The following is a 14,773-nucleotide window of genomic DNA, read 5'->3' as shown; positions in this document are numbered from 1 at the left end:
TATTTCTGGAAGAACAACTTGACATTCCACAGGGAAGACTAGCCTTTGCCACAGCCAATGGATTTCCCTAAAGAACAGTACAGTGTGTCTGTTGAGGGGTGGGCATCTGAGCACGGCCCCCAGAAACATGAGAGGCAGGACGCTGTGGGCCTGAAATATTCCATGCAATGCAGCTGAGCAAGCGCCGAATCCCCACATCAGTCCAGGAGTGGACCACGTCCTCAGGTCCACAGACACCCCGTCAGGGTGCAGTGGGGTGGAGGACAAGTGTCCGAGGCCAGGAGCTGGCTCATTCGCTCTCAGTGTCTTCTGAGGATGAGGACACCTGTAGGTCATCGTGGAGGATACTCCAGGGGACATAGTCACAGGCTCCATCCAACATCTGGGTGGCAGGAAGGCCCTGAGCAGGGCCTGGCTTCTCGGGAGGAAGGAATGAGGGAGCTGCTAGGAACCTGGAGCTCCAGCAGCTTCTGTCCAATCTGGTGAAGACCATTCTCAGGGGCTGAGTGGGGGCCAGCACTGAGGGCGGCCGTGGGGGGACGGTGCACGGCCGCAGCGTTTCCAGGTGAGGTGTGGCAGGTGTGGGCCGGGTGCCCCTGCTTGGCAGGAGGGCAGATGTCTTCCGGGTCTGCGGGGGCACGGCTGTGCATCCACGTGCACATATGCTTCCTGGAGGACATAGACTCCCCGAAATCCCCAGGTGGGCTCCCTGGATGCTCCTGGGGGTGTGCTGGGTGGGGCTCCATCGCGCTTTCTTTCGGGGGTTCTGGGTCCTGTCTAGGGGCATCTGGGCACAGTTCTTGCCTGGAGTCTGGAGGGCCATTTGGGAATTGTCTGCCAATGCGTTGCTGACAGCGGGACAGGTGTTCTCCTCAGGATACTTGGGTGGTGCCTGGGTGTGTCCCAGCCCATGGACCTTGGTGCCAGCCTGGGGATCTTTGAGGGAGACTGGACAGGGCCTCTTGGCTCTCTGCTGCACAACCAGGCTATCAGCCCTGACACAGGGTTGGCGTGCCGGCTGAGGTGTGTCAGCAACCGGCATTTCCTGGACACCAGGAGGTCCACTAGGTGGGCTGAGGCTGACTTTAGGGCTACTGAGAGGAGATGTGGAATGAGACCGGACACGCACGTCAGGGTTCTCAGTACGTGCTTCCGTCGGCAGGGAAGGCTCAGGGATAGAAGGCCTCCTGGTGGTGTAGACGGGCATCGGCATGTGTGGACGCTGTGGGAAAAGAGAACACACGGGACACCATGAGTGTGGCCTCGGCACCAAGGCAAAAGGAACATTCAGGAAAGAAAGAAACCAACAAATGCCTAAGACCTTCTGAACCACCCCCTCCCCCAGAACAGGGAAAGAAAGAGATGGGATCTGTTGACCTACAAGTAGGGAATCCGGCTCCAGGGCTGGTCCGGAACAAAGGCATGACTGGATGCTGCTGATGCACTTTTGACATCGGGGAGGAACACACAAATTTTAGCCTCACATCGATGCTTCCTCCATTGGACCAGCTCTTCCATCCACTCTGCTCACGAGGCTATAGGAGTCCTGCTGCTGGAGGGTCACAGTGGCAGCTCCTGAGGAGGGATGGGCAGTGGGGGAATGTGTCAGGAAGGACAGCGGCTTGTTCTTCTCTAAGGATGGCATGTGTTCCAGGAGTGTCCGCCAATGACCTTCACATGTCAACAAACCCACTGTTCGCACACATTCAAGGCATAAGGCAACATCATGGGCACCAAGGGAAAAATGGGTGCAAAGACCGGGCCACTCAACTGCCCCTGGTCAGAGTGGAAGTGGAGCCCCGCCCTCCCCCAGGAGGCCAATGGAGCCCAGCGAGTGCCCCACAGAGCACAGCAGCCGGGAAGCAGCGCACACTCACCCTCACATAGTCACAAGATTCTGTGCCTTCCTTCCAGGTGCGCTTCTGCCCCTCTCGGGGTCTCCTGGGGAACCTCTGGAGCAGGGCCTTCCTCTGCTCGGCTTCTTGCCTGCACAAGAAATCAAAGCATGGAAAGGAGAAGGAACTCCCTTCCCTGTCTTCCAGCTGGACACCAGCTCCGGGCTTGGGCCAACATGGTCTTTTCCCTACTCCGCCATTTGACGCCCACGCCTGCCCCTCACCCTGACTAAAGTGAGCCCACCAGGTCGTCCAGGCAGTTTCTCTCATTCAGAGCCTATGAGAGAGTTTGCCTTATATTGTGCCAAGCTCCATACATTCACTGGTGCAGGCACACTGCTCCAGCCACAAAACCCCACACCAAGTCAGCAAGGACAGCACCATCAGCCAAATGTGGTCCCTGTTAGCCTGGGAGCTCCTCTGCCTGCCTCGCCTCTCCTGACTCTGCCCGCACGCTGCAGGGCACACAGTGTGCATGCGCACAGACACGGTGTCTGTCGGTCTCATCCCTGGCATTCGGGTCAGCAAGCCCCATTACTCACCTTCGTCTCTCTACTTTCTCCCTCTCAGCCTGGTTCAACAGCCCAGCCTGGTGCCGCTGGTCCCGCTGACTCCACGGCTCCACGTTCTCCTTCAGCCTCCTGGAGCCCAAGGCCACGGGAATGAGGGTTGCGCCCCAGTGTTTTATGGGGCATCTGGTGCTTGATGCCTTGTGTCCAAAGGCCCCACAGTCCCTGCACTTTACCTGGGGGAGGAAGGGGGAGGAGTCAGTGCATCCATTCAAATGCCAGTGAACCTGCCAAGCACACCAATGGGAGGCCATCCTCAGGGTGTGGCACATGGGTTGAGGACAGGGGACATCCTATCTGGCTAGTGAGGTGCCAGCATAGTGAAGACCTCAGGATGCTTCCTCCACAGCCCATGGAAAGGGGAGGGGAGGGGAGGGGAGGGGAGAAGGCATTGGAGGTGTCAGGTTGAAGACAGGTGGAAGCATCATTAAGATTAAGATTCGGGAATCTTAATCTGAAGGCTGAATCTGATCTTATGGTGCCCTGGGGCTGATGCTCAGAGCCTCTGAGTGTCCCAATGTGTAGCCTGGGGCATTTCCTGCCCATGTCACATTGGACAACTGAGTCTGGGCCATGATCTTCTGGGAGCCTAGCCTGTCTCAAGACTCCTGGCAGAGCTCCTGCTTCAAAACCCATGCCAGCCTCCACACTTACCCTGGGATCCTCCTCCTCTGGTCTGGGAACTCTGAGGGCCAGTCCTGCTGTCTGTGGCCTCTTGCCCTTCTGGGCTCTCAAGGGTCTGTTGGGCCCAAGCTGGGTGTGACGCGCCGCCATCAGTCCCACGTCCTGGAGGGACAAGTCAGTCTGCTTCGGGGATGGGTTTCGGGTAGCCTGAGGCAAAAGAAACAAGTGAGTCCTATTCACCATGACATCGGCCTCCTCCCTGTACCGTCTTACCAAGGAGGCATTAGCGAGTGTCAGGACATTTGTGCCAAACACACAATTCCCACTGTCTCTTCTTTTTCCTCCTTCCTGTCTACACCCTCCTGGCCAAGCCACATCCCCGCTCTGAGGAAGCCCACCCTGGAGGCTCAGGGACTCTTGTTGACACTATCATTAAGTCTCTCCAAATCCCCTGTGGAAACAAAACCAGGGACGAGACCTCTCCCGATTGAGGCCCAGTGGGATCCACCATGGAGCACGCAAAAGGCAAAAGCATCGGGAAAGTGGGCTTCCCTCTCTCATATCTGAATGCCCCTTGGGACGCCAGAGGAAGCCATAGTTAAGTCCAGATACACTGGGAAAACACATTCCCCTCTACTCCATGGGAAGCTGCCCATCTGAGCACTTCCATTCCATGTGTTCGTGGCAGTGCCCCTAATTAACTGCCATCGAAACTTTGGGAAGTGAATTTCTTTTCACCTTGCGAACCAGGTAATTCTTCTATTGAAAAAATAGTCAGTTATTTATGGGAGAGAGAGAGAGAGAGAGAGAGAGTGTGTGTGTGTGTGTGTGTGTGTGTGTGTGTAAGGGAGAGTGATCACCTGAGTTGTATGGACAGAGGAAGAAGCAGACACTCCCTGGGCAGGAAACCCAGTGAGCGCCTGGATTCATCTCCAGAGCCTGAGATCATGACCCGACCCAAGTCAGACCCTGAAACAATGGAGCTGCGCAGGCACCCTGATCCTGTGTCTTCTCTAGGTCTGCAGTGCCCACTGAGACATTTACAGGCCTTCTGTCCCTGCTCGTCTACCACCCCACACCAATGTGACACTCGAGGCCCCATTCCATTGGCATTGGAACCTCCGGGTGTCCTGGGCATTCACAGCCATGCCTTGGCTCAGTCCCTGCTCTTAGAACATGTTAGACCAGAAAGAGTCCTTAACCCATGGAGGAAGGGCCAATCTCTCCACCATTTCCTCACTGTCCCATTATTCGCTCAGGAAAGTTAGGACCAGTGGTCCGAAAACTCACCTGAAGTGCAACTGTGGTCCTCACGCCTGTCAGGAGATGCTGGGAAAGGTCCTGGACAGGCTCCACTGCAGGAGACGGTGTGTCTCATGGGAGAGAGGGATGGTGAGGAATGGCCACTTCCGTTGCTCCCTGACTTTTATACTGCTCCGAGGTCACGTGACGTTTCAACCACTTGAAAGACATCCATCTAATCCTCTTAGCTGCAGCAGGGTTTGAGCCAATCAGCAGCTGCAAGGAAGCTAATGATGCCCTCATGAGAAAGATTTCTATGACTCTGTGTGTGTGCCTGTGTGTGTGTGTGTCTGGGTGTGAATGGAGATGTAGGTCCATGCGGATTTGGTGGATACCAAAATTTCTGCAAGTGAAATTATATTGGTATATTTCAGCGTGGGAATTAACCTCAGGACTCATGGTTCCTGAACTATTTGTATTTTGCCAGCACTTCTGCTCAATTTAGAGCTAATAGCAATAAGAATGGGGTCACACTTTGAGGTTATTCATAATGTAATATCCTTTTTGTCAATTAACTTTCAGTTAAAAACTGAAATATCATAAAGAGCAAAAGCTTCCAATCGGCACTAATCACTTGATTGGATTAAGGGATTTGGGAGTGGTCCCTTTCTCATAGAGACCTATCAGGCCAGCCCACCTCCTCATCTTGCCTCCCTCAACAGACAGCACCTTCAGGTCTTTCTCAACCTCCCTAACAGCAGATCCGTCACCTTTCTGAACAGAATTTGATCCGAGTTTCCATGTTGAATGGATACCTTTATGAATGTCCTTTTTCTTCTTGAGTAACTTCAAGTGAGCGAAGGAGAGTTAGACGTTAGTGCTCTAGAACAGGGAAGATCTCTTTCCCAAAGGAGCTCAGGTATCCCAGGGGAACGCCTTCTCCTCACCAGTCAGAGGCTTTGAGGCTGTAACCAATTATTTGGGGTATATGGTGTCCATGCTTTGCTTCTGCACTTCCATCTCTCTCAACTATGATCTCAATCTACAAAGATTATGAAGGTTTTGATGAATACCAGTATCTGCCTAGGTGTGGCCTGGGTCCACCACAAGAGAAATCCTCTGGCTGGTTTTATGCTTTTGGGAAACATTCCTTCGAACTCCGTTTCCTACAAGAGTCTATATCCTAAATGTAGTGTTTATATGCCTCATTTTAACTGTTCCTCAGGGAATTCCACCCCAATATCCTTTATATTCTCTTGATTCAGTTGGAGTACGTTGTAGGCTTGTGCCTTTTTCCACATTACTGAGTAACACTGGACTCCACAGATCTAATAGACTTGGATGTGGGAACATTGATGCAAAGATGCAAACATGTTTCATTGTTTGTTTCTTGTTTAAGATGATAGATAGATAGATAGATAGATGATAGATAGATAGATAGATAGATAGATAGATAGATAGTTAGATGATAGATAGATTTGAGACAAGAAGAGACCAGAGAGAAACCACAGAGTAGCAGGAGAGTGGGGGCTGAAAAATAGAGGGAGAGAGATTCTCAAGGAGATTACCCAGCAGCCATGCTGCTGGGTGCTGAGCTGCCTCCCACATTGCTGAGACCAACGTGTTTCACATTATTTTTCATTTCCAGTTAAGAAGCATAGGACACTAAGGCCCTTGACCAGACATTATCTAGAACACCTCAACTGCCAAAGCAGCCACATTGGAAGGAATTGGCATCGGATTCCTTCCTGACAGTGGGGCTTTTCCTTATCCACTACTGTCTCACGTCTATGAACCAGAGTATCTTCACTCCCTTGCTCTTACTCTGTGTGGGATTTCTTAAAATTCCATTCTCTCCCTGAGTTCCCTTCCTTGTTTATGGAGTCTTCAGGTACCATGTTTCCTTCAATTCTTTGCTTCTGTATGATCCCTGGCATGTGAGACCCAACATGCTAGAGCCACCACATGGAACTGGTTTACTTAGATGTCTCCAAATGGAACAATCCCGAATGCAACAAAATGTATTGTTTCCATAAGGGTTCCAAATTGTGTATCACACAATCACTAAAAATTTTAAAGACAGGATTAGCTCTGTCCACTGCCAGAAGAGTGAATGCAATGGCTTCTGCTAAAGAAACTAAAATACTGTATTGAAACCTCCTCATCTCGCCCTCTGGTAACAGGAGGCTAATGTATTTTATGTCTCCTTATCACCACTCGGTTGGGTTTCTTGTCCCAGTAAAATGAGCACTTTTAATAATATAACTGTGGAATGGATTGTTCCTATCTCCATGCCTTTACTGTGGTTGATTACCAACAGTGGAGAGGCAGAGGTAAGATGTGGTCCATCTGTGGTATCTTCTATTAGAGCAGTTGGTAATGGGATAATGCATTCCCCATGTGAGGAGGCAATCTCCCTAGAAGCTGTTTCCACAAGTCTCCTGCATGAGCTCAAACCTGTTATGACACACACATGCCCCCTAGGATATCTCCTGTGAAAAGCCCTGACTTTGTTTTCTCCTGCTGGACAACACAAAAGCTCAGGAAGGGAAGTCAAGTAATCCCTTCAGCTTACATCCACCCACCATGGCCAGGAACCTACCCTCGTTGTCAACCTCACAGACCACTGATTCAATGTGGCCTCCCAGATTAAGCCTCCACATACCGCCATGGAATCTAGCCTGGGGCTGTCCCCAAATCCCAGTTTCAGCCCAGATCCCTATTGTGAAAACATTTCCAGCCTGACATCTTGCAAAAGGTTGATGGAGCCAGGACTCAACTCATTGTCACCTGGAAACAGGTTGGAGGTCTCCCTAGAACTGCATCCAGGATTGGCAATTCCGGGTTCCCTGGAAAGGACTGGGGAATCTGTTCTGTGGGAGGCTATGCAGATTCTTCGGTCTGTCCTCCTGACTAATAGATCTTGATATAGAGTGAAACCCCTTAAGTGACTAATGGATACCTGGACAGGATGAGCATTGACCTCCAGACACCTACCCAGAGAATTCATCTGCTGACTGTCCAGCCTCCACAGTCCCCACAATGTGCTATCCAACCATCTCCTGGTCATCCCTCCCAGGTGTCTCTACTAGCTTTGGCCAGAGATGGTGTGCTCCTGGTTCAAATCTACTCCCCCCACCTAATTTTTCACACACACTTCTTCCTGGTCAGAGCCCTCATAACTGAAGAGACCCTGAAGAATAATGTGCCCATGTCCCATTGCATTTCCTCTTAAATGGCTCCTGGCGCTTCCCCTATATTAATCCAGTGAGTAGGAGTGAGACATTCCCATAGAGGGAGGATATGAATTTAGGTTGCTGGTGACCTAGATGTGGCTGCGGGAATTCCACTCAGGGTAAACAGGCAAAGAAGCCTCTGTGAGGAGCCAGCCTGGAAATAAAATAATTATTTCAAATATCTGAAATACTGGGGAGTAAAAGCATGCACACCAAATCATATGTTGCAGTCTTCTATTAAGAATAAAAAAAACACACAACTGCCTAATAACATTTTAGATCAAAAATGAACAAAGCAGATGCAATATTCCCCATAACAATTTCAGAAAAATAATATCAACAAGTACAGAAAATGTCTTCTAGGAGAAAACATGGTATAATTTGCAGATCTCTGGATGGGATCTTTTTCTAAATCAGAAATTCAGACATTTGTAAAACAGTTTCAGATTAACTTGTTTACTTCTGTTTACAACCAATGTACAAATTGCCAGGATGATTTACCTACATTTTTTAGAAAATGTATTTCAAAAAAAAAAAATGAAAATGTATTTCAGTAAGACAAACTTGACATTCTGGATTGGTAAGCACCCTTTGAGATTCCCATATATATACCTAACGAAAAACTGCAGTGTCTGTGTAGTGGGGGGAGTATATGTGTAGGCGCCCAAAAGCATACCACGTAGCACATTGTGGACTTGACCATTTCCAACTAGTTCAGCGGAGGAATTGCTGGTTCACCATATCAGTCCAGGAGGGGGACATTCCTTATTCCAACAGACTCCTCCTGAGGGTCCTCTTCTGTGAAAGACAAGTCTCCCAGTCCATGAGCTGTCTCATTCCCTATGACAGTCTTCAGAGGACGAGGATACCTACAGGTCTTCTTAGGAAACTCTAGCAAACACATAAACAGAGGTTCCCTCACTCTTTATGACACGATAAACTGTGTTTGTAAAAAAAAAAAAAAAAATTCCCAGACATGAAAGAAACCTTGACACTTTCTATCTCTAATCTGCCTCTGTTACATGAAAATCTACAAAAAAGTGTGATTTCTTCTGCACAGTTCCTATTGTCCCTTACTTTCCATTAAGGGTGGCATGTCCAAGTTTGAATACAGAGTGAACATACATTATGATGAGATGTCACAACTGCACATCTATGGTCACACTCAGAAGCTTTTGGTTATCATGCGATAATTTTCATTCTACAATCAATTTGTCAATTACTTCTGTAAGAAATAGAATGATAACACAGAGCACCTATAACCTGACCTCAAAAACCATTTTGCTAGATTCGTGAACTTGGCACTGTTTTTCTGAGGTATCAACCCAGGTCCAAACGTGAATTTGAACTGGTCTGAAATCCAGAGTCCACTTCTTCTGTGGCAGGAGGTGCCACATAGCAGACGGTAGCAAAATATTAATAGGAACTTATGTTCAGTGGGAGGCTGGGCATTTCCCCTTGGAATAAGAGTCCCTGTCAGTTTCCTTCTGTGCCGTCTTAATGTAGGAGATAGTGAAGGGAACATAATACATTCAATGAGATTCAATCAGGCTGGATGCAGTTATCTCCCCAAAATAAGCATTTAATTCCTTTCTTACCATTTCCAAGCAATGACCAAAACACATCGCTGGCAAGGCCCCACGCATGCTTCTGTTCAGGCAAATATTCTTTTGATATAAATAGAAGATAAGCAATGGGAAGTGCGGAGCATGACGAGAGGGTCGAATATACTTCAAATCCAGGTCCTCAGCATCATATCCACTCTCAATCCTGACTGCTCACTACCTCTCACCTGCAAGTTGCCCCTACTCTCCCCAAGGCTGAAGGAGAGGCCGGTTCCAGGATAGACCCCATATGAATCCACACTATTCCAATATAAGATCATGACAATGAACCCGCTTTAAATGTCAGTGTCCTCTAGTTTCAGTCGAAGGCCATAGCCCAGGAACACACCCAGATAGATGGTTCTTCCATACATACAGAACACACATTTCACACAACACCAAATATTTCCAGTGTGGGACTGTGTTCGGGTTTGGTGAGTGAGTGACACCGTGTGTGTGTGTGTGTGTCTGCGCGCGTGCGCGTGCGTGCCCATGTGCAATAAAGTTAGTAGACACATCCCTGCACTGCTTCCCCAGACCTCTGTCCCTTCTTGCTCGTCCTTTTGGTTGGTCTGGCTCTCCCTGGCACATGCGGGACTTTGGCCACATCCCCGGCCACCTGAGGTGGGATCATCCCAGCTGCAGTGTGGAGCAGGTCCATGGTTTGCTGAGGATGATTCTTGGGCATCTCATGTCTGTATTTGGAGTGCTGAAGGATGACTGCATTCTCAGGAAGAGCAATTTCTCTTCTCCTGACATGAAGTTCAGGCTTAGGTCGGTTGCGTTCTTGGAGGCATCTCCCCTGGTCTAATGTGGTTTGTTGCCTTGAGGTCTCTTCCCCGTGCTCCTCTGACTCAGCAAGGTTCACAGTGGGATCCCTTGTGCTCTCTCCTGAGGCCTCACCCACCTCTGCGGGGTCTGCCTCGGGAGATGCGATTCCTCCCTCGACTGACCCACTCACAAGGTCTCTTTCCATATCGGTCTTCTGCATATAAAAGAGGACATAGGCAAGTTGGCGCAGGGCACAAGTCACAACGCAGGCGCTGACCTTAGCATCATCCATTTTATGCCACTGGCCATTTCCTGCCTTTACGAAACAGAAATAACGTCCACTGTGGCAACTCCACCCAGCATGCACCAGCACGGCATAGAGCACATAAACCAAGGGTCCTGCCCTCTGCTCAGACAGGGAGTGTTGCATGTCAAGGCACTCAGGATATTGCATCTCCTTAGTCATTTTGTTGCCTGTGAAGTCTGAGAATCGTTTCAAGACCAGGATGAGGACTTTTGCACAACTGTGCAAAGTCAACACCTTGGACGCAGGCACTTTCTCTAGACACTTACTACAATGGTAGGCATTTTCACCTTCAAGCATTTCGGGCTTCACCAACTGCTCCAAAGCTTGGCTGACACTCTGAGCAGCCCCGATGTCCAGGCTGATGTCCAGGTAAGGTTCCAGAGTGCTGGAAATGCTTTGGCAGTGGAGACACTGGATTTGTGACCTCCAGTACCCCCCAAAGCTATGCTGGATGAGGGTGCTGTCCTGAGCATGCTGAGAGTCTGAGGGCTTGTCTTCAGGCAAGCATGCTTGCTGCATTGCATCCAGAATGAACATGAGATACTCATGGGCATCTTCTTGCTTGTGTGTGTGGAAGGCGGCGAGCAGGAGTGGAAGGGGTCGGAGCACACGTCCAGGATGGCAGAGAACCCGGGTCATGTGAGCCTGCAGGGTACACAGCGTGCAGGATGTCTGCTTCCTACAGGCTGTCCCGTGCTTCTGGGACAGCACGTAGCTGGCAAGGGGCTCTGTGTAGGTCAGACACTGTAGGGTTGCATTCACGTAGCAAGTGTTCCCCATGTTCTGAAGCCCAGCTCCCACCTGGGAAAGATCCTTCCAACTCAGAGGCGTCTTGGTGGGAGGCCACCCTGCTGATGCGGGAGCCAAAGGATCAGTCGGGATGAGAGTGTCTTTGATGCAGGGGATGTCTTCTCAGGCAGAGAGGGTCCTCCGTGGACTTCAGCACCACCTCTCTTTGACCAGCATGATTGGGGTTTGGGAGAGTCGTTGAACTGAGATGCCTCTGAGCGGTGGAGGTAGGCAGCCTCCATGTCGGCAGAAACAGTGTCCACAAGATAAATTCAACCAGGAGCTTCAGGTCACAAAGGGATGCTTCTCTCACTGAGCCAGTTTCCAAATGGCAGATAGTGACCCTCACCTCCACCTTTTATGGCTTTTGGGCCCTGGGATAAGGCACAAAATCCTCTAATCCACTGGAATCGCTTGATTGGATTACAGGATTTGGGTGTGGTCCCTTTCTCATAGAGAACATTCAGGTCAGCCCACCTCCTAATCTTGCCTCCCAAAACAAGCAACACTTTCAGATTCTTCTCAACCTCTTTAAGTGTCCCTGCACCTTTCTGAACAGAGTTTGTTCAGAGTTTCTATGTTCAAAGGAAATCTTTTTGAAAGTCCTTTTCCTTTGACTAACCGCAAGGGAGCCAAGGAGTGTCAGATGTCAGTCCTGTAGGACAGGGAAGATCACTTTCCCAAAGGAGCTGAGATATCACATAGGAACACGTTCTCCTCACCAGCCAGAGTGTTTGTAGCTGTAACCAATTATTTGGGAACGTGGCATCCATTGCTTTGCTTCTACACCTTCATCTCTCTCTACTATGATTCCAATATACAAAGATTATGAAGGTTTAGATGAATATCATTTTCTGCTTAGGTGTGTCTCGGGTCTACAACAAGAGAAATTCTCTGGCTGGTTTTATGCTTTGGGAAAGATTCCTTTAAAACTCCTTTTCCTGCAAGTCTATATCTTAAATCCAGTTTTTATATGCCTAATTTTAACTGTTCCTCAGGTAATTCTACACCAATATCCATTATATACTTTCGATTTAATTGGAGTATGTTGTAGGCTTGCACATTTTTTACACATTATGGTTTTGGCAGTTGTAGATGCAGGGAGGAAGGCACTGCGGTGGCTCGTGGTTTGGAAATGCCATTATGGTTTATTCTGCTTACAGAATTAGTAGTGTCTGTGGAAATTTTGAGTCGACAAGACAATTAATTCCTTCTTGTGACCATGACCTTTTCCAGTTTATGCATTTGGGTAAGTCTTAGGAAAGGTGGAAACCTAAGTCCATTTGTCTTCTTTTCTAAACAGAGGCCAAGAACAACAGGAGAATTTTGCCAGGCCTTGGTCAGTGACTGGGCTTCAGAAACACTGGGGCCCTGCTGAATTCTTGAAGTTCACTTGTCATCACTGGACACTAAGAGAATAAAAGTGTCATCTTTGACACCACCATGTTTTAGGATATTTATTCTGTAATCACGGAGTCCAAAAAAATTTTGTGTAGGATGCTCTTTATGATATCTCCGTTTTTAACTGGAAGTTTTAATTGACAAAATGAATGTTACATCATGAATATCCTCAAACTTTGACCCCATTTTCATTGCCATTAGCTCTAAATCGAGCAGAAGTGTTGGTAAAATACCAAGAGTCAGGAAACAGGAGTCCTGAGGTTAATTCCCACGCTAAAATGTACCACTATGATTTCACTTGCAGAAATTTTGGTATCCACCAAATCCGCATGGACTTACATGTCCATTCAGAGACACACACACAGGCACACACACATAGAGCCCACCCGCTGTGGGCTCTGCAAATGGACATTGTTTTCTCCTGAGATGGGTTTTTCTTGTGTCAATGCTGGTAGCTTTGCGGGAACTGTGATTGTCAATATTTAACCCATGCAGCTTGTTTATTCTTTAGTGTTAATTTAGAATTGTGTGTAGTGTTTTATGTCCCTTAATAAAATATTAGCACAGATGAATAGCATGCATGTCTTGCTTTTGATCTTGTTTTGTGGGGGGGTTTTCTCGGCATTTCTGAACCTCTCTATAATTATATTAATTCCATTAATTCCTCCAGCCTTAGTTACCTGAGGGGAGACAGCAGCTTGATCGGTTCAGGGAATACGTAGACATTGAGGATCTCCTGCACACCCAGGGTTCTGCGTGAAGTACTGCATAGGGAACATTGATCCCTGAGCATCCAGGGTGGGTGCCATTAGCACCACATGGGGCCTCGGTTGCACGTTGGTCTGTAATGGGACTAGTTGACGGTTGTCCTCTATACATATCCCAAAACCCACTTCAATGTTGGTTCATGCTGCCTCCTTCCTGAGGCCTGGGCATGGAGATTTTTCACCCTCCAGATGATTTCTCAAGGAGGCAATGTTTGACAAGTGGGCACATAATGGTCCAATAACACGAGACCCAGGACTGGTTGCTTCCTTCTGACTCTCTCTCTCTTTCTCTCTCTGTCTCTCATCCTCAGGCATATCTCTGATGTGGGCTCATGGAAACAAAACAATACAACACCATGTGAAACCAAACCAAATGAAACTAAATGAAACAAAACCAAATCAAACCAAACCAAACCAAACCAAACCAAACCAAAGCACATCCATTGTCGTGTTGAGAGAATTTCTTTTTTTAGGAAAAACAACTGACTGCTCTTTCCTCACTCCAGAGCACATGTTTAAGGGTGTTCCCTCTCTCTGTGCAGATGCCTGTAGGTGGAGGGTAGAGGAGCTCCTGGAGAGCGCACTGGGCTTTTAAAAGTCAGAGGTCAGTAGAGAAGCCATGGTGTGGGATCCTTCTCCTGCCCCCAAGGCCTAAGTAACTCCATTCATGCAATCATTATGTGACCCAGGTCAGAGTCTGGCCCTTGAGCCTTGGGCCCCGGTCTCATCCCGTTAATGCTGCCCTATTGGTATCTCATGGCTCTGAGGAAAACGCTTCCTGGCTCTTGATTTCTGGCCACTTGATGTATAGGTGGGGAAACAAATTCCCTACTTCTGGAAGCCTATGAAGATCCCAGAGGTCCAAGGGTAGAAAGGCCTATCCTCACAGGGGAATCTCAGGATTGGAGCTAGTGAAGTAGCCTAAGGATTCTTGGACCTGCAGGTATACAGGGCACAGGGGTGAGGAGGCAGGCAGGCTTGAGCGAAGGGCCTTAATGCTGGGCTCTCCAGCAGATTTGGCACTTCATGGGCAGTTGAGGGGATTCCTTCCATGTGCCCAGGGAGATCAGTGAGAAAGGCTAGCTGAAGAAGTCCTGAGCAGGCCTGTTCTCCCCCTCTAGTCACCTCTCGTGTCTTTTGCTTCTCCACCAACAAAAATCCAAACCGAACCAAACCAAACCAAAGCTATCTTCCCAAAGGAAAATCCACTCTCATCCAGATATGGAAGAAGAGTTAAATTCTGGACAAACTGGTATAGGGTATGGATATACCAGGAGTGTTCCCTCACTTGGAATCAACCCAGGAGCAAATTCTGGAGCAGAGACAGTAGGAGTGCTTTGGCTTTAACTAATTTTACCTTTATGGATTGTGTACTATGATACTATGTATTAGTTTATTTAAATATATGTATTTAAATATAAATTATATATATATATATGAATATATAAACATTAGTGTGTATGTGTTTATATGCCATACGTGACTTTTTATAAAATTAGCATTGCTATACACTACTTGCTTGTTTTTTAATCACATGAAAATTTGCCCTTTTTGTTTTCTTTCTCCTT

At 48.3% G+C, this 14,773-nt stretch overlaps 1 protein-coding gene across 1 annotated transcript; it reads right to left on the bottom strand.

Moving 5' to 3' along the window:
* Positions 1 to 1,560: 1,560 nt before the first annotated feature.
* Positions 1,561 to 11,279, bottom strand: LOC119878506 (ubiquitin carboxyl-terminal hydrolase 17-like protein 17). The gene is made up of 6 exons (XM_038589135.1): positions 11,198 to 11,279; positions 9,760 to 11,096; positions 3,119 to 3,295; positions 2,438 to 2,640; positions 1,878 to 1,986; positions 1,561 to 1,575 (listed from the first exon to the last, which is right to left on the bottom strand). The coding sequence occupies exons 1-6, from the start codon at positions 11,277 to 11,279 to the stop codon at positions 1,561 to 1,563; spliced, it is 1,923 nt and encodes a 640-aa protein (XP_038445063.1).
* Between the last annotated feature and the right edge of the window lie 3,494 nt (positions 11,280 to 14,773).

This window comes from Canis lupus, unplaced genomic scaffold (assembly GCF_011100685.1).
Source record: "Canis lupus familiaris isolate Mischka breed German Shepherd unplaced genomic scaffold, alternate assembly UU_Cfam_GSD_1.0 chrUn_S1674H1868, whole genome shotgun sequence".
NCBI lineage: Eukaryota > Metazoa > Chordata > Mammalia > Carnivora > Canidae > Canis > Canis lupus.
This window is presented reverse-complemented; position numbering and strand designations above follow the sequence as displayed.

Excerpts from the sequence above, each read along its gene's own strand:
- LOC119878506 (XM_038589135.1), bottom strand. The coding sequence starts at position 11,279 with ATGGAGGCTGCCTACCTCCACCGCTCAGAGGCATCTCAGTTCAACGAC. Across the intron at positions 3,296-9,759 it reads ATGTGGCCAAAGTCCCGCAT|GCTACCCGAAACCCATCCCC; the intron begins GTGCCAGGGAGA and ends CTTTTGCCTCAG. Across the intron at positions 2,641-3,118 it reads CAGAGGAGGAGGATCCCAGG|GTAAAGTGCAGGGACTGTGG; the intron begins GTAAGTGTGGAG and ends TTCCTCCCCCAG.